This window comes from Monomorium pharaonis, chromosome 11, assembly GCF_013373865.1.
Source record: "Monomorium pharaonis isolate MP-MQ-018 chromosome 11, ASM1337386v2, whole genome shotgun sequence".
NCBI lineage: Eukaryota > Metazoa > Arthropoda > Insecta > Hymenoptera > Formicidae > Monomorium > Monomorium pharaonis.
The window spans coordinates 12,616,953-12,644,169 of record NC_050477.1 but is presented as its reverse complement, the minus strand read 5'-3'; the positions used below and the strand labels follow the sequence as shown (position 1 = coordinate 12,644,169).

At 28.3% G+C, this 27,217-nt stretch overlaps 2 protein-coding genes across 2 annotated transcripts; one reads left to right on the top strand and one right to left on the bottom strand.

Moving 5' to 3' along the window:
- Positions 1 to 808: 808 nt before the first annotated feature.
- On the bottom strand, positions 809 to 8,336 carry LOC105833266. The gene is made up of 6 exons (XM_012674869.2): positions 7,902 to 8,336; positions 7,052 to 7,162; positions 5,575 to 5,808; positions 3,440 to 5,439; positions 3,119 to 3,236; positions 809 to 1,116 (listed from the first exon to the last, which is right to left on the bottom strand). Exons 1-6 carry the CDS (start codon positions 7,998 to 8,000, stop codon positions 862 to 864), a joined length of 2,817 nt encoding a protein of 938 aa, XP_012530323.1. The 5' UTR covers positions 8,001 to 8,336; the 3' UTR covers positions 809 to 861.
- Positions 8,337 to 10,493: 2,157 nt separating this feature from the next.
- On the top strand, positions 10,494 to 27,128 carry LOC105836078 (probable cytochrome P450 301a1, mitochondrial). The gene is made up of 10 exons (XM_012679860.3): positions 10,494 to 11,405; positions 14,233 to 14,724; positions 16,220 to 16,336; positions 16,412 to 16,488; positions 18,375 to 18,576; positions 20,763 to 20,925; positions 22,464 to 22,633; positions 23,223 to 23,301; positions 25,229 to 25,432; positions 26,667 to 27,128. The coding sequence occupies exons 2-10, from the start codon at positions 14,234 to 14,236 to the stop codon at positions 26,772 to 26,774; spliced, it is 1,611 nt and encodes a 536-aa protein (XP_012535314.1). The 5' UTR covers positions 10,494 to 11,405; position 14,233; the 3' UTR covers positions 26,775 to 27,128.
- Positions 27,129 to 27,217: the final 89 nt, after the last annotated feature.

Genomic DNA, 27,217 nt, shown 5'->3' with positions numbered 1-27,217 from the left:
TTGATACAATTAATTTTTGTTGAAATTGGAATGAAAAATATTCCGTATATTCCACAATGACATTTAATTAAATTTTTTAATGAAATTTTGATAAAATCGCTGGTTAGAATATTCCAAAATAAACAAAAAATGTCCCCAAAATTTTATTAAAATTTCATTAAAATTTTTTCAAGGTTTAAATTTCTCGATTTGTATATTTTGGTTGAATGTATCTCGGATTGATTTAGATTTTTTGAGTTTTTTTCTACTCTAAAGAATAGTTTTTTAAAAAACCTTAACAAAAATTAAGAATGCTAAATTTGAGTAATTTGAGTAATAGGTCCATGTGTACATAGTTGTATTTACACGTTGTACGCATGTAATTGTAATATGTATTTTGATAACGTCAAATAAGGTAAGTGATAAGACAAATAATGTAATACTCATGTAAATCTAGACATTTGTCCTTTTCTCAATTTCTCACGAAAAACGAGTAGCGTCAGAAATTGTATGAGAATATTTTACTTACTGTACACACGCTGTGTAATAACTCTGTACACTATAGAAAAGCCATAATTAATCAGTCTGCTTACAACGATCTTATAGAAATGATATTTTGACAATAAACAAAAAAAGAATTTGAAAAATGTGCTCAAGAATAATAATGTTTGTATTATATAGCGATTTACTCCGTCTTACAGTTTACGATGTTCTTCTGTACTGTCTAACTTGCAACTGTGATAACGAATGTATCAAGATAATAAATTCAAGTATTTGTGACAATTGAAAAAAAATCTTTACTAAATAAGTAATAAATAATAAATTCAAGTACGTTCAAAGAGAGAGCTTTATTTTAAGAAAAGTATACGGTATTTACAATAATTATTGATGAAGATTGCATCTACTGAGCTTTCTTTCTATCATACAATTCACATGGTAGACGTGGCCGCAGCGAAAGATCGCGATTCCATTATCACCCAGCAAAATTGGGGTTTGTAAAGATAACGTGCAGCCTGGGCATGTCAATGATTTAATCTGATGACGTATGCCCCAATGATGAGCGCCTATTCCAAACACGGATTTATCTATCGGTCGTCTTAAATCTTTCTCAAGAGCTTTCGTTAGTTGATCACGTACCTATAACAATAATAATAATAATGATAATAAATTTCATTTTTTTCTTAATTAATATTTACTCTATATCTTTATGTTCATACTGAGGGGAGGAGGCGAATATAAAGAATTGCTTTTGATTATTGCTGAAGTATCGTGTAACTTTATCATTCTAATTATTAATTATTGCTCGCAAAGTGATTTTAAGAAGGTTCTTCAGTCTTTTCATATAAGAACTTGAAATATTTTACGAATAAGTTTATATGATAAGTTAATATACATATAGGCACATTCATGAATTTTTTGAAATTGTTTTTTTAACACTTTCGCATGCCTAGTGAGACATGTCTTTTAAAAATTCATGTCATAAAAATAAAGATAGCTTTTTCTGGATTTTTATTTTGAAGATTAATGTAAAAGTTGTGTGACAAATCGCTACTTAAATTGAAAAATAATAGACTTAATGTAGTGGATCAAAATACTACATTTTATTGTAAGTTGATGTAGAGTAATTTTGATATTTATGCCGCAAAAGTCAGAAAAATAGGAGTAACAAAATAACTTACTCGTAATCATTCTGTTATATGTTTTTATGTTATATTATATTGTGATTTCAGTTCTTCATTGTTAATATTAATAAAACCATCATGATTTAAATTGAAATAAATAGTGCCATCATGTATTATGATGTAAAATTATTATTATAGTGAATATAAAAGGCTTAATAGTTATTTCATGATGCATAATATAGAGAAATAGTAAAGAATTAAATGTAACAAAATACAAGTACTTAGCTCTTGTATTCTTCGTTTAGTTTGATATCTTATATATCCTATTTGTTTGGGATATGCAGCATTTTTAATGTGCACTATAGACATTCCGTGATCGTGAAACAATACCTACACCTGTACAGAACTCGCAAAATGTCTATATTTGTACTCTACTGCACGTGTTAATTTTAACATTGCATTATTGTTATTCGGTATATATATATTGATTTTATCCCATAATGAATTTGTGAACACAAGTTATGTCATTTTATGTCTTATAAGTGTCATTTGTTAATATCTACATGCCATATATCCCATCTTTGTAAGGTATATGGCAAAAATGTTAAGGTCTTTTAAAGTTTCTTTTCTTCAAATATAAAGAAACAAATATTTCATATTTCAAAAATTTTTTATAATAGTGCAAAATTTTTATTCATATAATTTACTTTTCTTAAACATAGTAAATAGTACTTCATAAATTAAATTTTTGTTTGGTGTAGCATATATATCAGAATCACCCTATATAGATTTTGAGATAACGAATGTAGTAAAAATTCCAAAAACTCCAGAATTTGAATAAATGGTAGATTAAAATGTTAAATTTTTGGTTGAATTTGAATAAAAATTTTGATTTTAAATTTTGAAATTTTGAATACAGATTCATAAGTACAGCAATCTCAAAAACCTTTAATAAGCTAAAAATTACATCTATAACAAATGGAGTTTAAAGAATATTTTAGACTTAAACAAATTAAGTTTTACTATAACGTCACACTAGTGAAAATGTGACAATTTTGCTTGTTACACATTTAAATCATTATAAATATTGCTTTTTCAATTGTGTTCATCAATGTTTATCTCGATAAAGAAATTATTTTTAAATAACAATTTATTGTCTTTGTTGCTTAAGTTTTACTACTTATTTATTATTTTAATGCCAAAAGCTATATTTAAAAAATATATAAAGAAAATGTCACGTGACTTTCTCTCTGCTTTTAAAGCTAATCAATTTTCTTAATTCCTTTCATTTGAAATTATTCGATTAAAAAAGTCAACATGATTATTATATATAATATTTTTCATCCTTTGTTAATAATTTGAGAAAAAAATAATCAAAATAATTGAGTTGTATGATATACTCTATATGTATATCTAGATATCATAAAAATTTGAAGGATATCTTTCTAGATAAGATTGAGCCTTTAGATGTTTGAATACTTCGTTATTTTTAAACAAAAATAGAAGTGGAATTATACCTGTGGAGAGCAAACTGTACCAAATTCTGATGTTAATTTATTAGTTTTACTAAAATCAATTGACTTTTTCAGGCCTTCGCGATGCAGCAATTTTGTAAACACGATCGACTGGAATATACTGTAATAAAAATAATATATTAATATCAATAGTTAACCGCAAAATTTTAACAATTAACTTCATTTTTTATACACATTGCACTATATATATATATATATATATATATATATATATATATATATATATCACATTACTTCATCATTCTGTAAAAGAAAAAGAAATATGGATTGTTTCTTTTTCTTAACGGTTAAAATTCTCAATACCTTCTGTCTAAATTAATGTCCGGCATCATACTCTCCAATTTAATCAAAAACGCTACGGCCTCGTCTGGTCCCTCCCGTCTCATGATCTCCCTAGCGATCCCGCTCCAATCTATTAGTATGTCGTAATCAGGCTTCTTTGTCAAGGGCGTCGCGCAGAACAGGCAAGTGCCATCCTTGATCTCGCTCAGGCACGCGTCCACACAACTCCATTGTTGCTCGTTTAGCGCCGGTAGCAGAAACGACAATACGATATTGTCTCTGGTCTGAAGGCACTGTCTCAATAAATCATCCAGCGTGTCACGCCGCTCGATGCGGATGGGTAGGTACACGCGCCACATGTAGGGTATCTTGTCGCAAATATTACTACATTCCATCGGCAGATCATCTGCATATCTCCTAATCAGGGACTCGCCAATCGTCAAAAACTTGGGTTCCATGGTCTTATCCATCGGATAGGGGTAACTGCAACCACATCTGTCGTAAGTTGGCGCATTGATCTCGATGAAGGCCGTTGCAAAATGCCGCACAACGTAGTCGTTACTAGCAGAGTCGATTAACTGTGCAGAAGCATTTGCCAGAAACACGTTGTAATAATGCAATTCCGCGGCGCGAGTGACCTCATAGATAAAATTCTGGAGCCCAGGCGAGTCCCGATAGGAATCCTTGACCGTTCGCATCTTTTTGTCCGTCTCTAAAATAATTTGCTCGATCTCCTTCTCCAATATAGTAGGTTTGATGCTATTCGCCAGATCGTAAATTGAGCGCAAATCGGACTGCACTTTGTGCGTAATGTTTTCTTGAAAATCTGGTAGCTTTCGACGACCATCATCTTTGGTATCCGACATTTCGCCATCGTAATCCAAATTGAGTGTGTCCTCTGAAGCCATTCCAAGAGTGTTGCCTCGCGTAGGATTCTCGTCTCGATCTTTTCCGGATTCTATTTGTATCTCACCGGACGAATCGTCGCTAGAGATCTCAGGAGATTGTGACGAGAATACAGTCGTTTCACAATCGTAGGTTTTTCTATCCACGAAGCTGTCGTTCTCAGAGTGCACTATCACAATTCCGGAATCTAGTTTGGCCGGTCTGCTATTATTATCGTCGGCCTGCAAAAGTGTTATCAACGGTCGCAGTAGCGTTTTCTCGTCACGCGGCGACGGTGACGGATTCTCCACCTCATCAAGCAGTTCGACGATCTCCTTACTATCGATGGCTTTCAACAATTGCGACTTATAAACAAGACACGCGTTCAGACATTCGCCGTAACGCTGACGATACAGTCGCAGTATCAGACTATCAAGTGATAATAATGTTAAACAGTGAAACTCGCTATCACAGGTTATAAAGTAAATCCGATCGTCCACAATCGCTGTCATGCCGATGCTCGTGTACTCGTTACTCCACAGCAACACGCTCGCGTTCGCGGGATCGATGACGTACAGGCCGCTGCTCGTGTAAGAAAATAAATACTTGCGTGCGAGTACGAACAAGTGCGAGAAGTTAACGGATTGCGGCAGCCATTTGTGATGTCCCGTTTCCTCTTTCTGACTAGATGATTTTAAGGTACTGGGTTCTTTACGAAATATTGCTGTCGGTGGAATCGCTAGAGTCTCTTTGAACTGATGTGTCTTCGCGACGATTCCGTCGGCGGACACCTCCCATAGCCTTGAACCAGGGCGAGCGCAAAATATCTTCGAGTGATTCTCGCCCAGGATACTATTGTCGTTGTCAGAGATCAAATTGAATGCGCCCCGTGCGTCATTGTGATTCCTCTCTTCCCCCTGCGAGTTCGAAGCGATGCTCTCATGAGTATAAAAGCACGCGCCAAACTCACCGTTCCGCGGTTTATTGCCTATTTGTTTGTACTGCTCCCGCACCGTGTCGCAAACGTAGCAACGCGTTAACGTCGAGACTAGTAGCAAGGGCGACAGAAAGTTCAGTTGCACGACGTTGGAATCCAGATTCAGTATGCACGCTGGAGTTTGAAATATTCCGTTGACCTAACCGTAAGAAAATAAAAAAGATTAATATTAACAATAATAAAAAAAGAAATTATTATTAAAAGCTATACGTTGAAACTATTTAGTAAAACATGAAAATTTTTAATTTTGTTCAGTTTCGTGTTACAAACTTACCGTGAATATGGACAGCACTATGACGAAAACCCTGCCAATTGCATCTCCTACATATATCTCGGTACTATTATTGTTCCAACATACACAAGTAATTTGTTTATACATGTGATCCGTTAATACCGATATTAATTGCGGAGTGGATTTCAAAGAGACTAGACAGATGCTGCCGCGCGTTGTTGTTAAGACTACAGTCTTCTCGTCAGGTGATATCGCTATACGCGAGACTACACCCTCCTGATAGAAAACAAAAAATAATATTAATCAACAAACTACACAAATTACGTCAATAATCACACAATGTTATTCAGTGGTTATACATTAATCAATTATTTAACGAAACTCAAGGTTTGGAAGTAACTTGTTACTTGTTACTTGTAAGCAAACTTACAATTAGATTTTTTTCAGTAACTTTAACTCAATTTTGATCTATAACTGTAATTTTACTTAGGGCTGGTTATTCCAACTTCTTGGTAAACTTACCTACCAGGTAAGCATGTGTCTATCTTCATTTCTTTTCTTAAATAAATAAAGACAAACATATATTTATCTGATAGTTTATCAAAAAGCTGGAACAACCAACCCTTTGTTACATTTTTGGGGCTAATTAATTTAGTAGTTACTTTTATAGTTACTTTATACATCAAACTTATTTATCAATGTGACGTGCACACACAGAATGAAGTAATAAATCATCTTTGAGAATAGCTTTCATATAAACATTAAAGTTGAGATTGTAAAACAAGTCCTGGATTAATTTAGCTTTTATCACAAAGTTTAAATTTAGCAAACTTTTTAATATGGTTGAGTAATTTTGATATATAATTTTAAGTATATATATTAATTTATTATAAATTGTTAATTCATAATATATCTACTTACTATATTAAATTTATTTTATTTTAAATTCTTAATAAAATAATTGTAATTTACTATACATAAAATTATAACTCTATAATGTTACTTTACAGAATCGATAACTTGTAATTATTTGCTTTTTAAGAGAAAAAATTGTAACTGTTTGCAAAATAACTCATAATTTTCCCAATTTTGGTAAAATTTGTATTTCTAATTATACAAGGTGTTCTACAAGGAAGCCGACAAACTTATAAAATATATTCAAAATAAAGAATCATTTCAAACAAAAAAGATATTATAAATTAATATAACTCACTGAGATCTAGATAATTTTATTCCATTCTAACGGTGAAAATATACTGTACATTTATAACTTTATCAATGAATTTTATATTACTTTATAATTTTATTCCCTCAAAATTATTCTACTTATATTACTTATTTAAAATGCTCTTTTGCTTGCAAACATGTTACTAAATACTTATATGAATTTTTTGCTTAGAACAATCTTCAGGGCATATTCTAAAAGTCTGTCAGTTTTCATGAGGAATATTTAATAGGAAAATATTAAAAGAAATAAGAAATTATGTCTTAAAGTAATTAGCATTGAAATATTTTTTACCGATAAAGGTATTATTTGAAGAAACGAACATGGCTCTCTGGAGAACAAGTAAACACTGCCGCTGGTTGAACCCAATACAATATAACTTGATGAAGCGTTGAAACATGTGTACTACAAACAATATTTTTATAGGTTATAAAAATATCAATAATAAAATAAAAAATCATTGTATTATAAAGCAACACAATTCCTTAAAAATGCTACAGATCTTTACATTTTTCTTCCTAAAAAATTCCCCTTTTTATTCTTCCAAAAAGTCCCTTGTAACAATAATAAATTTAAATTTTGAAGAGAAGGGAATCTCTGTAATATTGCATCACTTATTGTGTGCGTGTGTGTGTATGTGTGTGTGTGTGTGTGTGTGTGTGTGTGTGTGTGTGTGTGTGTGTGTGTGTGTGTAGCTTATTTAGAATAATGGTACAAAATCAATTGTAAACTTGAAAAGCAGACCTTGGAAAATATATTCTATGTAACTGACAGAAAAATAGAGATTTGTTGTAGTTGACAGTAGTAAGTTACATAATAGTGTTATAAATAAATAACAATTTATATGTAGAGATATACAATAATATATTTCGCAAGCTATAAATTATTTTTATTTCTATTCTATATGAAAATATAAAAATCTTATTCAGCATCACAAAATTGCAAATACATTTCTAGGGTTACTTATACGATTCCTTAGAAACTGGCTCCGGACCAGTCGTAGGTTTTGACAAGTTTGACAGGTGTATTGTCTATATATGTATGTACGCCCCTACGGTACTACACACACATTAGAGTTAACCTCATCGCCCTGCATCAACATGCGAAAAAACGCATCTTGCCCACGCGATCCATCACACCGTACCTTTATTCGCTGCGTTGAGTTGATTGGTTTGTACAGGATCGAGTCGATTTCCTCATGTTCCGACAGGACATAAGGAAAATCCGGTGCAGCGGGATACATCGTCCAGCATCTTTCGCTAGTGCCACTCAGTGCCACTCCGAACTCCGAGTAGTCCGAGTCTCCGAGTCACTTCGATTCGACTACTTCGAGAGTTCGAGTAGTTCGAGTTGCTCCGAGTGAGACGCGCGCAATCGCGGTCGCCACAATCCGATGCGCGCCGCAAACCCACACGAACCACACTCAAGAATACACAAACGCAACGCAACCAAATTATTAAAGGTGCGATCTATTTGATGCTTCATATGCTTCGACGTATTTGATTGACTAATCAGAATAAAGAATTTTACAAATTGGCCAATCAAAAAAACATTCGAAAAAAGTGTTTGTAGCGTCAAGTAGATTGCATTCTAAACTACTAAATTCACAGGCATTTATATAAGATAGACTGCTAACTTGCGTTATCAAATACATTGCTCTGAAAAGTATACTGTATATATGGTCTTCCGGTCTAGTTAGAGTCCTAGGCATATATGTAATAATAGAGTCCTACTCTTAAATAATCAGAGAAGCGCAAGCGCGGCCTCCATGTCTCTCGAATCCGGTTCCATGATTAACAGAGACTACAAAAACTCTTTTGTTTATCATAGGGCGCGTTCAGCAGACAAAACTGATTGCATTCTGCAGAAATAGCAGATTTGCAACTGTTGTAAAATTGTTCAACACAATTGATTCTTTCCCTTGACTCTTGTTGGATTGCGAGCGTTAAGTGGAACGTACGCACCCATAATGGGCGGCTACCCAGCGTGAAATAGTACATCGAATCGACATCAATTCGACGTCGAAATCATCATTTCGATGTTGATTTGACGTCGAATTGGTGTCGAATTCATTATCGTTTCTCGCTGGGTAATGCCTGCAGCTAATCAATCGATTCGTCGCTTTTAAACAAAATAACCTTTATGCATCAATAAACTATATATGTAATAAGACTATATTGCGAGTTCCACCGACGAGATACTATTAAAGACCGTTCACCCTGGGCAGACTTTCACCAATGGCCTCAAGGGCGCGGTGGTAATTGAAGAGCGATGACGTTATCGACTATGAATAGAAATTTGTAATTGTTATTTAAATAATACGTATAATATTAAATTCATTTTATTATGGAAATGCTTTGTAAATACGTATGCATATATACTAAGACTATAATATCATGAATATTACTGTAAACTTATAATTTTGTTCTGTGCAGTTATATATCATCGCTGTGGATAATAACCAAACTTAGATATATTAAAATAATAGTTTTAAATAATTAAAAATCGAGTATTATTAAATTTTAGACAAATTTAATAGTATGTCGTCGGTGCCAATTCTTATAAGCGGAAGGGTTGCGAATGAAGTGAGACAGAAAAAAATTATATACCTTTTGACCTTCCCGGAAAAAAATGTTTCATATAAAAACATTATAAATATATATAAAATATGTCCATATATGTTTATACTAGTTTCCTTTCTTCTGTAAAATTTCTGTTTGATATAAAAAAATAATAGTCATACTGAAAAGACAGAAACTAATTTAAAAAATAATTTTTGCATTTCTTTAAAAAAAGCTAAGTGTGAAAAATTGTCCATAAATATAACCATATATATTCTGGAATATATATAATTATATATGGACAACTTTTCACACTTAGCTTTTTTAAAAGAAGCAATGCAAAAATAATTTTTTAAATTTAGTTTCTGTCTTTTCAGTATGACTTATTTTTTTATATCAAACAGAAATTTTACAAAAAAAAGGAAACTAGTATAAACATATATGGACATATTTTATATATATTTATAATGTTTTTATATGAAACATTTTTTCCCGGGTTGTGCGCAAGATGTTGTGCGCAGGCGGTTAAATATGAAACTGACTTAACAATCGTTACAGAGACATATATAAGAATAGAATACAATATATGAATAAAATTATAAACTGCGCTTATTTACAATTTTAATTTCTACTTCTAGAACTAGCAAAGAACTATAATAAACAAAAACCAATCATATTACAGAATTGCTGAGCGCTCATTGATATCTATTTCTTGAAATTGTGTGAAAAAAAGTCGCATATGAGGGTAATATTGCGCATTCAGTGGTTGATATAATTTGAAATCTAAAAGGTATATACCAATCGATAAACACGCAGCGTTACTTTTGTATGCAAAATTTTTTCATACAAGTTCAAGAATTAGACTCCTGATCTGCTTCGTCTGCTGAACGCGCCCAATGTCTTAAATATGCTTTACACAGATTATATAGATAACATAATTTACCAATTTTCATAAAAAAACTATATTTTAATAACGGAATAGAAAAAATAACTTCGACATTAGTCTCAACCTCGTGTTTAACGCGTTAGCATCCCCTAGAGCAGGAATAACACCATCATTTTCTAAGTATTAAGTTTGATACCTTTTTTTTGTTTTTTACAATTAGCACAAAGATTGGATGCAATCTGATACAAAAATAATTATAACATATTAGAAATTTGATTATAAGTTTATATGAAGATTCTTTTACAGGTAGGAATTATCTAGTTTTACAGTTATTATATTTAATAATAGTACAGACCATAGCATTTCTATTAACAAAATAATGTATTAAACTGGTGTTGCGTAAATTTCTGCCCTCAATCTATCAACAAGTTATGTTAACAGGCTTTATTTGATTTTAGCGTCTGCTGTCACATCATATCAACACATTTTGTTTTTGCTGATAATTTGCCAACATTAGTAGATTAACATATTTTGTAGTCTTTTTGCTGATCGTTAACAGTCATTTAGCAAAAATCAATTTGTCAGATTTGAATAAATTTTGATGTCAACTTGGCGATATTTTATTAACAATTTGTTTATTGGAATCTTTATGAAGTTTCACTTCTTAATTGAAATATTTCTGAGATACCTCTAAAAATTTCGACGTTGTATGAGATGCTATTTTCAAAATTACAATTACGTGTCTATTATGTCTAATATTTTATTAAATATATATTAATCAATTAACAAAGATAAGTCATTCCACGTAAGAGTGATAGAGATATAATTTTTCTTTTAATTATCTATTGATTAAAAAAAAGAATGCTGAAAGAGAAAGTGACCCGACCACAACACATCTCTGGAACAGGTATTCAAGCCAAATTCGTTTGAAATTCGGGTCATTTTATACTGGAGGGAGAAGAATTCACTTCAGTGGGGGACATTCAACGTAGATCGGGTCTCGCGACCTTCTTCGCTCGCGGTACACATCGTTTTCAGTAACGGTGCATCCATGAAACGTTACTGAGTCTTGGCATCCTTTGTCTTCGCATAGTGTGTATGTGTATGTATGTGTGTATGAGTGGATTATTGTCAACTGAAAATTCTAAAGTTGTCTCCGCGAAGAATAGATTCGGACGGTACTACCTTTTAAAATAACGAGGTACGTTTCGGATAAAAATTATGATAAAAATTACTAACATTAATTGAAATTTATCGATATCAATATGCTGCTTTGAACATAATCTGAGGAATTCCACAAAATTCGCTTATTTGACAGCAAGAAAAAATCAAAGATGTTTTCTCTTCAGCTGAAGTCATTTCAATGCATAAGGAAGAATGCCTCCCACTCGAGAGAGCTCGAACGACTTTCGTATTTTCTTAAATTAATTGTTTTTTATATTATAAAATATTTTAGATTAATTACACGGCAAATAGTCCTAATTATATATTTAAAATAATAGAGTCATTGCACCAATCACTGAACAATCAATAATAACTGATTGTTCAACAATTAATTAATTAATTGTTTGAAAAAAATATTAAAATAATTAAAAAAAAATAAATTATAACTAATTGATATTTTTTAAATTTAATTTTTATCTAGATTTGATTAAAATATTACTTTTTTATTAAAAATAAAAATATATTAAGTTGTTTTTACTTGTTTATTAAGTGAATCAATTTTTTCCTTTACTAGACTATAATAAGCCTAGTAATGGATAAATAGGAGTATGGTCTAAAAAGTTCTTCTTTAGAGTATTGTTTAATTCAATCTTGCGTATAAATTTGTTTTTTTACTTTTTTAATGCAATAATTTAAATATTTGGAAGAAATGAGATTTTAAATGATCTATTGCAATTAGTATTTAAGATAAAGTTCCGAATTTTTACGCTTTCTCGCCATAACTTATTAGGTCATGGCGTACACTTTCGTATAATTACGTATAATTGCATTTACGACAAACATTGTTTCACAATGAGATTTATCCAGCTCAAATTTTGACAAATGTTTTGAAAAAGTATTTTTTTTAATATTGCGTAACATTAAAAAAAAATTAAAACTGCAATATTTTTAAATGGTTTTAAAATCTAAAAATAATATTGTAGCTTTGAAAATATTTTAAAAAGCTGTTAAAAATATTTCCAAAAAGTATCCTTTTATACTACCAAAAAATATATACTAAAATATATACTGTATATTTTCAAATTTTTATTATTACAAATTAATATATATTGTTGTTTCAAAATATTTAAAAAAATATTATTTTAAATTTAATTATTATTGATTTTATAATATTTTCTTAAAATATTTTTGAAACGTTATAAATATATTACGCAGATTATATTTTTTGTGTAATTAAATATTAATAATGATATATGTGTGTAATACATTGTTTAATAAATGAAAACAAGTACAATTAAATTATATATTTTTGATTTAGAATACTTTCTCAATAATTTATTCGAATAATTTAATTAGATTATAAGTAATTTTGATATTATTATCAATGGCATTATAAGTCAGATGTAGAACTTTCTCTCTACGTATATCTACCTGTGTTATGCACGTAAGTTAAAAATAAATGTGTGGGATTTACCGTTTAATATCGATTCTGAAATGGCTAGAGAGAGATTTCGAGGTATACTCTTGATAGTCTGCTACTTAACGAAAAGGAGAACGTATAAAATTTTTTCAGTTCTATTCGGAATCAGTATACTATCATTTATACCACGCTCGCTCTGTAATTTTAAATTATTTGCGAATATATAGAGTATCTTGTGATTAATTGTTATCTGACATATTTTGTGTCATATAAAAATGTTTTGACTTGTGTTTTAAATATTTTTAAAAAATTTTACAAATATTAATTTTTTTTCTTAATAAATATTTTTTTTTATATTACAAAAATATTTTTTAAATATTTGTATAACTTTATTGACTTTTCATAAACAAATTTATTTTTTGAAGTAACATTTAAAAAAAATTTTACAATTATTATTCATTATTAATATTTGAGAAAGATATGTATGCAATTTTTAAAAAATACTTTTGAATAAATTTTTTTACAAGAGTTAGCAAAATTTAACATAAAACATTCAAAAAATATTTCTGTAAAATATTTTCAAATTTTTAAAATCGTTCCGAAAAATATTTTTTAATATTTAAAAAATATTTTGTGCTATATTTGAATATAATTAAAAATAAGTTTTATTTTTAATAATTATGAAAATTTTACATATTAATATGATTTTTTTATTATAATAAATTTCTTCTCTCTTTCTTTTTTTGTAGCATAGTTAATTCTTTTTGCTTAAAAGAGAAAAAGAGAGATGCTTTTAAATTATCATATTACAATTTGCTCAGTCAAAGTAAGATGTTTGTGGTTTAAGTCTTGGTAATAAAGTTGCTAGAATTTGGAAAGAATTCCAATATTATAACGCAATAGTGTAATAGCGGCATTTATATGCATAAGCGTAGTGTGTAAAACAAACAGGTGAGCGACGAAATAAACTAATCAATACAAGATAATAATTAACCTTTGACTGGAGCTTTCCAACAAAGTAACTGGAAGTCTATATTTTCTAAGAGTTTCTTAAAATATTATTTAAGATAATCATGAAATAAAAAAGAAAAGATATTTGACTATAAATGTACTGGTCTAAAACAGAGTTCACAAAACTCGGATTTTTTCTATTTGCTGTATTTAATCTTTGTCATTTTTAATATTTTTGTTTTTGAGTTTGATTTGAATAAAACACTATCAAATTACTTTATAAGCCAAGTTTCATGAAAATTGAGCAAACAATTTACAAAGTGGATCAGTCCAAAAAGATTTGCCTTAAAAGAGTTAAATAAATTTTCTTCCATGTTGTTAATATATAATTTTCTTTATTATAAATGCCATTCCTTCTACTAATATTTCGATTTTCTCTCGCTGTGCTACTTTATTTATGTATAGAAAAGCGATAACGAGGGATCGGTTACAGAATGAAACTGCCGCTACGACTTTGTGACGAGACGCGGCACCGTTCGTTGCGGTTTTGCGAATCGTTTCTTCGGAAGATCGTTTCTCGGGGTTTCTGCAGCGAGACGATCACGTCCTCCGAATGTCCTCATGCGTCGTCATCGTCCTCGGGAATCGCGTCCTCGTCTGTTAGACCTTACGATGAGGTGCCAGGCCCGCGGCCGATACCGATCTTAGGCAACGCCTGGCGGTTGTTGCCGCTGATCGGCCAGTATCAGATTTCTGACGTCGGAAAGATCTCGCAGATGTTCTACGAAGAATACGGCAAGATTGTGCGGCTGAGCGGTCTCATAGGCCGGCCCGATCTGCTCTTCGTCTATGATGCTGACGAAATCGAAAAGGTGTACCGGCAAGAGGGCCCGACGCCTTTCAGACCTGCCATGCCCTGTCTGGTGCACTATAAGAGTATGGTACGCAAGGACTTCTTCGGCGATTTACCCGGCGTTGTTGGCGTGTAGGTGAACAATAATTATTAGCGAATAATCTTGATTTATTTAAAAAACCGTGGACCGTGAAGTATCAGAAGATAGATTTTTAAAGACTTTTCTAATTTTTAGTAAAAATTGCATTTAATAAAATTTCGTAGAAGTAAATTTTATAGCGATAAAAGTTGTATTCTTTTAGTATTAATATATTCGTTTATATATGCACATCTTTTTTAAATTAAATTATTTATTTATTTATTGATATATATTTTTATTAATTTATTTATAAATATAAATTATATCCAGTGAAAAATAATTCAGCAAATAGATGTCGAGTTGATAACGAAAACATGTATCGAAAACTATTATATTTAAAATACTCAACGACTTTAATTGATTTGTATTACAACTTTCAATAAATCACCAAGTCAGAATAATTCGATTTCGGTTTGATATTGAATACTGTCTCTTTATTACAACTATAGTGAATTAATTAAATTAGTATCTAGATAGCAGAGGAAATGCGAAAAGAATTTTTTCCCCCGAATTATGAAATATAAATTTCTATACTGTTTATTTCTAAAAGCGTTTTTAATAGTCTTAAAAAATTACAATTTCTTATGTTAGTATAGTGAGCTCTTAAAATAAAACAAACATCCTATAGTCTATAAGAATTTATAATATTGTTACGCGCAAATGCGAACGTAAATAAGGTATACCCACACACCACACTTTGAATAATACAAAAGACTTTATTAGTAAGGAATACAAGCGTTTCACTCAAAAACGTTCGTTTAAGCGCAAGACTGAAATTTCACTTGTTGTTTACTTGCGTTGTCAAGCTCTGATCGATCTAACAGGCGCAACAATACGAAATAATTTTGAAATGTCACAACAAATGCAAATATATAACTCTCAAAAATTTTAATTACTTAATATAATTTTTACACGAAACTAAATAATCTTGTACTTAAAACACTTTATTTACTTTTATGTTGAAGCTCAATTTTGATTTCATTATTTCGATATCACAGTGGATTTCCTGGCATATAAGATCTAATGAAATACGAATTTAAAGATTTGCGAGATAACGTTTATATACATATACGTTTCGTATGCATCAATAACAACTTATATTTAATTTAATTTTTCTTACAGAAGCAGTCGACAACCGACTTTCAACTTAAAAGAAATCACTAGTTTTGAGCAACTTTTATTTAGTTATGACGTAATTTCGACATTAATTTGACGAGTCAATTCAATGGGTTATATTTATTTAAAACAAATTTACAGAATAAAAAATAACCAGGTATTGAGAATTTATTACCTAAATAAAAGGAAGCTTTTGTAAAAGTATGCGCAGTTTCGCTTCGGCGAAACTTTCGAGTTTCGTGACCTTGTCCTCAACTTTTTATTATTCTAAGACTGTCTCAATGAAAAGTGTTCCGTGTAGTTGAAAAGAACAGTCTTTATTTGCTTCGTTCGTTTATTCTGAATTCATTACACGCTAATTTCTTTCGTTAGACATGGCGAGCCGTGGAAGGAATTTCGTACACGCGTCCAGAAACCTGTTCTTCAGCCGAAGACGGTACGAAAATACATAACACCGATTGAAGTGGTTACAGAGGATTTCATAAGGAGGTAAAAAACTTAACATTTACACACAAACATACACATACACATGGATGATTATTAAAAATGTCTCATGGCTTGTAGAATCGAGAAGATTAAGGGGGACGATGGTGAATTACCCAGCGATTTCGATAACGAGATCCATAAATGGGCCTTGGAATGTTAGTTTCTATCTTATGTAAAGTATTATCCGCTTATCTTATGTACACTATTAACAAGAGTCACTGAAAAATGAGTTTGATAATATAATAATTAAACTTAAATAATAGCTAAGCTTTGGTAAAATAATTTCAATTAGATGTTTGATTAATATAATCAAATATTTTAATAATCTTTAACTGTTGGTTACTATTAATGTAATACCAAAATGTAATTACTAATAAATAATTACTAAATATTTAATTATATTAACTAAAATTTATTTAATAAAAATTATTTTATCAAAAGCTTATTAAACTCTTTTTGTAGTGTTAATGACGCAATATACTTTAATCTCTTTCTACGCTAATAATGAATACTTTAAATTACGTTTAACATATTCCTTATAACTTTAATATTACAGCATTACTGTTTCTTTTTATTTCTATTAATATTTTTATATATATTATTTTTAGATTCGAAAATATTAAGGACAAGCTTTATAATTAATAAAAATTAAATATAAAAAACAATTATTAAAAAGGAAGATAAGAGTCAGAAGCGCAGGTCACAAATTAATTTTAAAAAGTATAATTAAAATAAGGTATTCTGAGTTAAATAATGCCTACTTAATTTAATTATTAAAAACTTTAATAGAGTTTTTAAAAAATAAAATTAATTGAGTAAGTTTATTTAATTCATGTGTCATTTATATTGACTTTCTTCCTGCAGATTTCAATTCAATTTTGTTGGCCATCTATGATAATTTAAGAAATATTAAATACATAAATATTAAATCCATTCGTAAAATGGATATTTGTTTAGAGATACTTTTATGTCCTTCACATGACAAATGAAAAATTTTAGAGCTTGACAGTCCATGCGTAAGTAACAATTAGTAGGTCGAGTGATAAATGAACTAATTGTCTGGCGTAAAAGTGACAACGCGAAAATTGCGATAAATATAAGATTGAATAAAAAATAAATAATCACTCAAATCTCAAATAAAGTAGAGACTTTGAATAAATTGGAATTGAACGATAAATCACGACAATAAATATAAAGAATTAGATTAAAATAACACAAATGTAAAACTATAAAACCTTGAGTCAAAAAACAACCAGTAATTAAAAAATTGAAAAATATTAAAATGATATAAATATGTATGTGTGTATACATATATAATACTATTGTGTGTGCCTATGTGTATGTGTAATTCAATTTTAAATGTACATTTAAGAAAAGAATTATAAAGAATTATATTAAAAATTTTTTTACATTAATGTAAGTAAATTAAAATAAAATTAAAATGCTTTTTTGTTTCATTATTTATTTATAAAATTTCTAAATATATATGGCAAAATATATATAACTAGATTTTGATCAATCTCTATTTATTTTTATATTATAATATAAAAACATATAAAGATCTTATTAAATATTAGAAATTATGTATAAAACTTCTCGCGTTATACGAGATGGTTACTTTTAGTTTCTAACAGTTAATACGATATCTCTAATATTTAATAAGAACGCAATTAATTTTACAGAGACAGAGAGATGGGGGGAGGAGTAGTTTGTGAAGGTCTTGTTAAATGTCAGAAGTAATAAACCTGCTAACAATGAACAACATTTTAACATTTTTATTTATATAAGAATGTAATTTATACACACACGCGCGCGCGCGCACACACATATAGAAAGAGAGAGAGAGAGAGAGAGAGAGAGAGAGAGAGAGAGAGAGAGAGAGAGAGAGAGAGAGAGAGAGAGAGAGAGAAAGCGAAATAATTTATCTAATATTCTTGCTGGAAAGAAAATTCTTTCCAAGTTTCTCGTTCCCGTTATCCTAGAACGTACAATCATGATAGCACTTACTACATACTATGAATTATACATTTGGGTTGGGCAGGTATTGGCCGTGTGGCACTCGACGTCAGACTCGGGTGCTTAGGTGAGACATTATCATCGGATTCCGAGCCTCAAAAGATTATTGATGCCGCCAAATTCGCATTGAGAAATGTCGCCTCGCTTGAACTTAAAGCTCCGTACTGGAGGTACATCCCGACGCCCCTTTGGAGCCGTTACGTGCGCAATATGAACTATTTCATCGAGTAAGTTTAAAAGAATAAATAAGTAGGATAAACAAGTTCTATAAAAAGGTACAAATAAGAAATTTAAAGTAACTATAAAATAATTGACAGAAAGTTTTTCTAAGAAAAATTATAGTTATTGTGGGTAAAAATTAATTATTATGTAAACTTTTATAAAAATGTAGATAATTAATAATAAAAAATGTCAGTACTTCTTAACTAAAAATATAAAAATAGTTACACAGAAACCAGTTGTTTACCAAATAATGTTCTTTCATTATGTAAAAACGACTACTGTGTTTACACTACGATTTCACGACAAGCGATTTGCAAATATAACTCCATTTCCGATGTCAAGAGAACGGCTTAGTTTGTTTTTACCTTCATTTTTGCGCACAGTTCATTTTTACTCACAGATTTTAATATGTAAATTTTAAAAAATAATTAAATTAAATGTAATTTTATTATAAAATTAATTAAAAACAGTTTTATACGTATATTTAATATATTTTTTTATAAAAATAATATTATGAAATATATAATTATATACAATGAAAAGTATGACGTTCTACTAGAAGTTAAAATTACCTATGTGAAACAATTTACCAATTTAACAAATAAATAATATTATAAATTATATAATATATATATATATCTAATTTTCTGATAAAATAAACTTTAATTTATTTGATAACATTTTGTTTATGTAATGTTTTTTGATATTTTATGATAATTTTTGTAGTGGTTTATCTTTTTTTTTTATAATTTTTTTTAACTACATTGGCTTATTTTTTTTATATTTCAATTTTTAGAATTAATAAAATTTATACGATAATTATTCAAATTCTTCTTTTATACAATTTGATAAAAAAACTAATATGTTAAGAAAAAAATTTTTTTAATTTAGAATTTAGATCTTTTAAATTTAAAATAAATTTTATGATTGTTTGACCACTTTTCTTTTCTTTCCAATTATGGTAATTATTACGAAATGAGTTTGAAAAATAAATAAATTTTTCTTGTTTAAAATTTAGATATTCCTTTATTTAGAAAATTAAGATTACTTTAATAGTCGTTTGACCTCCTTTCCCTTTTATCTAATTGTAGTTTTACGAGGCAAAACTGCAAGAGAAACTAAGAAATAAATATGCAGAAAAACTGTGAAATGAAAAATTCTTTATTTGAGGTTTAAATAAGTAAAAGCAAATTATCCTTTATTTCTTTCAGCATTTTATTAAATCACTTAGCACATACATATTTGAACAGAAAGTTATGAAAAATCAGTCAAATGAAGAAAAATCCCTTTTTGATCATTTTAAGTGTCAGGAGTTATTGCAAAAATCTTATCTAATAGTATCATGCTTATTTAATATCTCGAAAAATGCGAAGCAGCGCAATCACATTTATTTTATAATGAAAATTTTATAGTGAAATCCGAGGGTACCGTCAGTTGTACATTACAGCTCGATGTAAATAACAGCATTTTTCAGTATAATGAACAGCACGATTGCGTTGCGTAGCATTCAAATTGTTAAAGTTATTATCAGATTTTGTAACCTAATTATATGCTCAATATTAAATAATTTTTTTTTTCAACTTACTTGAAGTTAATTTACAACTGGTTTGGTAATGTACTCTTCCCTACTGAAAAAAATCACGTCACAAAATTACATAATAAAATTACGTAACAAATCACGTAATTAATGATGACCAAACACATAACAAAATGTTTCAAATTGTTACCTGCTTTTTGAAAATCATGTGATTTGAAAAATTACATGATTTTAAAGAAAATTATGGAATTTTGAAGAATTACGTTATTTGAAAAATTATGTTATTTCGAAAAGTCACATGTTTTGGGAATTATGATTATGTCCATAAAAAAATAGTAAAGAATTTAACTTACTACTTTTTTATAAACAAAATCATAATTCCCACAACATTGTGTGACTTTTCGAATTGACATAATTTTTCAAATAACGTACTTTTTCAAAATTACAATTTTCTTTAAAATTATCTAATTTTTAAAAGTCACGTGATTTTTAAAAAGCAGATAGCAATTTGAAACATTTTATTACGTGTTTGGTCTTCATTATTTACGTGATTTGTTACGTAATTCTGTTACGTAATTTTGTGACGTGATTTTTTTCAGTAGGGTCCAAACTTAACGAATGATCAATTGTGTAACAATGTATGTTTCATTTTAGGATATGCATGAAATACATCGACGCGGCAATAGTTAGGCTTAAAAACAAGAAAGTTGTGGACGAGAGCGACTTGTCGCTCGTAGAACGAATTTTGGCCAAAGAGACAGATCCTAAGATAGCTTACATCTTCGCTCTCGATCTGATATTGGTCGGCATTGACACGGTAAGTCGCACAATAATCGTAGATTACAATTTCCCAAATAAAAATGTGTCTAAGCAAAATTATATAAATCTGTGATTGCTTAGCATGATTGGCTGGCAATATTTATTTTCAACGATTTCAAATATATCGACATTGAAGCAACAATCTACATATATATATCGCCAACAGTTTAATAACAAAAGAGCATATTTCAAAGGTATCTCGTCGACAATATAACAACAATAATGTAATTATATAAATTATTATATTAACATAACGGCAGTTTTGATAATGATAACATTGTATATACAACATAGATAATGAGACAACATAGATAATGAGAACAAATTTTAATAATTTCAAAGTTGCAACAAATTGCTATAGAAAGTTGTGATATCGTGAAAACAATTTCCAAGAAATATAGACTCATTCGCTGTAATTTTAATAGCAATATGCTAGAAACAGACACATTATTACTTGGAATTACGGAGAAAATTTTCTCTTATAAAATAATTCTACGTAAAAGTTTATGGATTTCACATCCAAGAAGGGGTTATTTAAATTTATCAGAAGAAAAATCTTTTTACTATTCATGACTAAAAATATAATAATTAATTAAACAAAATATAAATCATTTTCAAATAAATTTTAGATCAATAAAAAAGTATGGCCATGTGGCGGTCATATTGGGTAACTGAGATTTGTCGCCAGAATTGTCATAACTATCCAGCACGACACATTTTTTCGAGTGTCGTGCTGATTTCACGCATTTAAAATTATGTGCACAGTTTTAATCGCTAGAACTTTGTTTAAAAACGATATCAAAGCACGAAGCTATGAGAACTTATACAAGTGAAAATTTTCAGATCTAACAATTTAGATTATTTTTTTTAATAAAAGTAATGGACAAATTTTTTAAATGTTTACTTTTTAAAGGCTATATTGTAACATTTTTATGATAAATCTCAGGTATATAAGTTTAAAAAATGAGAACTTAAAGATTTGTGAGAACTTGTGTCTCATATGCGTTAATGTTTAGCACCCTATATTTAATTTAATTTTCCTCACAAGAATAGTCAGTAACCAATTCTAATTAAAAATAATAAATACTAATTGAAGTAATATTATATCAAAAATTAGAATTTATTTTAGGATTTTTGTTTAAACAATAGAATTACCTCATAATTTGTTTTCATGAAACAATATGGACTTTAAAGAAATTTGCTATACTTTAGTAAAATTTAATAAATTTTCCTAGAATTTCGATTAAATTTAAATTATAAAATTTGAATTTATTTGAAATTTAACCAATTATAAAATAAAGCACTTTGGTTAAATTATCTCAATTATTACTTATTATTTATTATATTGATTATACTAAAATTATAGTAAAATCCTCTAAAGTTTATTTTGTCCCACTACTATAATTTTAAATCAATTCTAAATGAAAATTTTTTCCGTGTATAATTGTATATACTATGTCAATTTCTAAAATTATAGCTACTATAAATAGATATGTATAAAAATAATGTGTAATTAGAAATATACGTACATTGTAGATATCAATGGCAGTATGTTCGATATTGTATCAATTAGCAACTAGACCAGAGGAGCAAGAGAAAATACATCAGGAACTTTTGCAAATATTGCCAGATCCATCCGTTTCTCTCACAACGAGCCATTTGGATCAAGCAATTTATATGAAAGCTTTCATCCGAGAAGTTTTTAGGTAATATTAAACATTGTAATTAATAATATTAAACAGTGTAGTTGATAATATCTTTTATATATTTTTTTAAATTTATTGAACTGCGCGTTGAATAAATTTTAGGTCTTGAAGTAGAATTATGAGTTGAACAAGAATAATAGTTTCATTCTTTACATTATTTGGGAGAAAAAGAAAAACCAATGTGTGTCTGTGTGTGTGTTAGCGTTATTATTATTAAACTAATTATCAATTTAATATCGTGATATTATTATTCTTGGTCAATTAATAATATTTCAGGTCTGAAAATTTATTCGGCGCGCAGTTTAATATCAAAAAGTATATAAAATTACATAAGAAATATCAGTACGAAAATCCAGCTATAAACGAATAAGATGTGCTTATGCTTTCAGTTAATGTCGGTCTATATATATTCTCTTTTTGATAATTTTTTAAAAGTTATTTTAACGCCTTATTAATGTTGTTACAATTTTTTGTTCTGTTTAGTTTAGAATAATATTTATAATAAATTTAAGAATTAGTTTATAATTAATTTATCTTTTTACTTGATTATGTTTGTTAATATAACGATCTTATATGCGCTATGTTTCAGAGTGTATTCCACTGTCATTGGAAACGGTAGAACGTTACAAAATGACACCGTCATCTGCGGCTATAAAATACCAAAAGGAGTGAGTAACATATTTTATTTTTACCTCTTTCTAAAAACATTTGTTTATACAGAGTAAACTAAAATACAAAATACATTCGTGAAAAGGGCAATTTTACGGCTCAAATAATAAGTTTTTTTTTAAATAAAGTTTTGTTTTTCGAAAAAAGGGGCTTTAAAAATTAATCGAGTAGATAGTTATCCTTACATTTAAAAAGATTAAAAGGACAAAATACATTAAAAATACAATAATTTATTTTATTTTGTAGAAAATATAACTTTGTACACGACAAAGATCAGTGGCCAACATTTTTAGCAATATGTATTATTCAACTAAATAAAAAATTAATGTATAAAAAATAAAATTACTTCTTGCTTCTCAAACTTCTTATATATCTTAAAAAGCAACTGATTAAATTTAACATATCAATGGATTGTAGATCGCTTAACGGTTTGCACCAGATCTTCATGATAAATATAATTTTTATTTTTATTAAATTCAAATAAATTTCTTAGCTAGAATTCTTAGCTTTATTTAAACTGTGTAGTGATAAGTTTCGTCAGACTTGCAACACGGTTACTAAGCTAAATTTCGATCTTAAAGTCCCCCCTTCCCCGAAAAACTGTAAATTACTTTATTGCGAAAAATTTTCAGGAAAGGAGGGATTTTAAGATGCTCTTGAACATCAAAATTTAGCTTAGTTATTGTGTTGTAAGTCTGACAAAACCTGCACAAAGAAAATTTACTATATCTTTAGTAAAATTTACTAAAAGTATAGTAAATTTAACTAAAAATTATGGTAAAATTCTTCAAGGTCACACATTATCTCACAATTACCAGGGTAAATTTTTAAGAGTAAATTTTACGAAAAAGTTATCTTCGGTGTGAGCATGCAGTTTAAATGAAGCTAAGAAATTTAATTTAATTTAATAGGAATAAAAATTATATTCATCACTAAGATCCGATGCAGATCGTAAGGCGAATTATAATCCATTGATATGTTTAAACATACATTGATCAGAAGAATTAATGTACTAATATTGTTAAATTAATTTTGCATATAGTAGTAAATAATCTATGTTAAATATCTATATTGAAAACTAATGTACTAAATATTGTACATGTATTCAATTTTAACAATCTTTTCTTTCAATTCAACTTTTACTGTCTTTTTTCTTGAAAATGAATAAACTTGCTTCAAAAATTTCTTTTTTAAAATTAATCTATTTAATTTTAAATTTTATATTTATTTTAAGTGCTCAATCTACAATTTTTTAATAAGAATTGTATCAAAACGTGTTCTTCTTAATATAATTCTCCAGCATTTAAAAATAAAATTTTACAGATTGATGTCTAAATTTTTAATAATATGACATTAATGTTACAAATTATTCTTATCTATGTCAAATATTAGATCTATCTTGAATAACTAATTTAATACTAATATCACTTTAATTTTTTATCCAAGTACTAATTTAATTTTAGTTAAAGTTTTTGCTATTAAAATTTTAACAGCTTAAAGCATTTAATAAGATCTTTTTTGGACATTAAATGTTAATTCAGTTATTTTAATACCTTGCAACTTATTAATATATTCCAGCAATAAATTAGATATAAAAAATGCAAAAAAATTTATCTAATTGAAGATGAGTCTTAGTTGGTCATAGTTGGATTTTTGTGCTGATATGGCTTGTATGATTTTATGTATCTTTTCAGATTTATCAATAAAAACATGGTATATGTAATATGTATAGTTGTGTTTTTATATAATATATCAATCTATATTTTCTTATTATTATGTAAAAAGAATTAATTGTACGAGTGAATTTTCACCTAGAATAATATTAATATAAAAAAATGAATGGTATTCTAGGATTAAAATTATATATACATATATATGTGTGTGTGTGTAATTATAATAAACTTATAATTATTTATATAATTTTAGATTCAAGTTGTGTTTCCAACACTCGTCACCGGTAATATGGAGGAATATGTCGCGGACGCGAAGACGTTCAAGCCTGCGAGATGGCTTAAAGATTCCGATAACGACAATCTGCACCCATTCGCGTCATTACCGTATGGTTATGGAGCACGAATGTGTCTGGGTAGACGATTCGCGGATCTCGAGATGCAAGTGCTTCTTGCAAAGGTACAGTATTTTACATACATATATTTCTACACGGAAAGAACGATTTTGCTGAAATATTTATCAAAATATTTATAAAAATAATTCTCATATATATTTGTAATCTTTTCCATATAAAATCTGTTAAAACCAAATTCTTCGAAAATGAGAACAAAATTTGCACGAGTTTCTTTTGTGAATTGCATAATTTAAGTAATAATGTATATTATTGATAATATTACATTATTTTAACGTGTTTGTATCTTATTGTTATTATGTCTTATTGTTTTATTTTTTTTTGTTATTTTTCTTATAATGCGGTTTTAAAAATTAAGATACAGTGTAAACCGGCACGTCTATTGATAAAATACTATACTATAAAATAATAAAAATTAGACTTCTTATAGAAATCTTTATGTATACCTTACTTTGTAAGTTTTTGTACAGATGATGCATATGAAAGAAAAACAAGTAATATGTAACATTAGTACTACGCTCATTTTATTAACGCTTATTTTTGCTTACCTTACTTAAAAAAGCCAGAAAAATATATTATTTTTAATTCACTGTTTGGAAGTTAAAATCAACCTATTTTACCCATTGTCTTTTGTAGCTAAAATTTTAGATAATTCAGCAAAATATTTCTCTGTACTATACGTATTGTAATTCCTTGGAACAGCAAACCCATATTGATCTTGAATTCAATCATTCATCTCACGTACAAATTTTTGTGTTTAAAAATAATCTATAGTATGAATACATAAATAATCTACATGAAAAAGATTAGCTTAGTGGTGTTCTTTCGAGACCTGGCTATTTAATCCTGTAAAACAAACTGGCTATTTAATCCTGTAAAAAAATTAAAAATATTGCAGAACTTTAAACTAATAGTCAAAGCACAATTTAAAAGCTGTAAAAATAATTTTTTTATAAATATAAATATAAATAACAATATCTATTACTTATTATGCACCTTTCAAATGAGACTTCCTTCAAATAAGAATTATATTAGAGAACACGTCTTTCTTTAACTTAAACAATGTAATATAGTTATTTTTTGTTATTTAATAGTAAATTTTTTATATTAAATGTTTTATTTTTTAAATTATTTATTTTAATTTTATTCTTATTTTGTATATAATATTTTATTTAATTTTTTAGTTCTGTTTTTTAGATCTGATTTTGATTTATAAAAAATCAGGCAAACAACTTAAAACAAAAAATATTAATGTAAATTACTTAACAATATTATTTTCAGCTCCTGAGATCGTATAAACTGGAATATCATCATCAGCCGCTGAAATACAAAGTCACATTCATGTACGCGCCCGATGGAGAGCTCAAATTCAAAGTAATAAAAAGATAGCGTTTTGCGCGTATAATTGATGTAAAACAAATTTAAAATAACATATTAAAACAAAATATACTATTTGATGAAAAAAATTATACACAAGTTTAGACTATCAATTATTGAATTGTTATAACTTCATGAAAAAAAATTATAAGCTTCTACTTTAAAATGACCTGAGGAAGATTGTTGTATGATATTTTATGAAGAAGTTACAAGAGTTCAAAAATCGACAGTCTGAACCTGTGCGTAAGTTGTTGTCAAATAATATAAATATCTAAAAATTTCCAGATAAATACTAATTGTAATTAATACATTATAATCAATGTTTAATTATATTACAAGAAGCATAATTCCATTCATAAAAAGTATAAATTGTATAAAGATTATTATTTATTTTATGTTATAATTATCGAGATAATATTATAACATACAACTTGTGTAGTGTAATTTTTTATTTG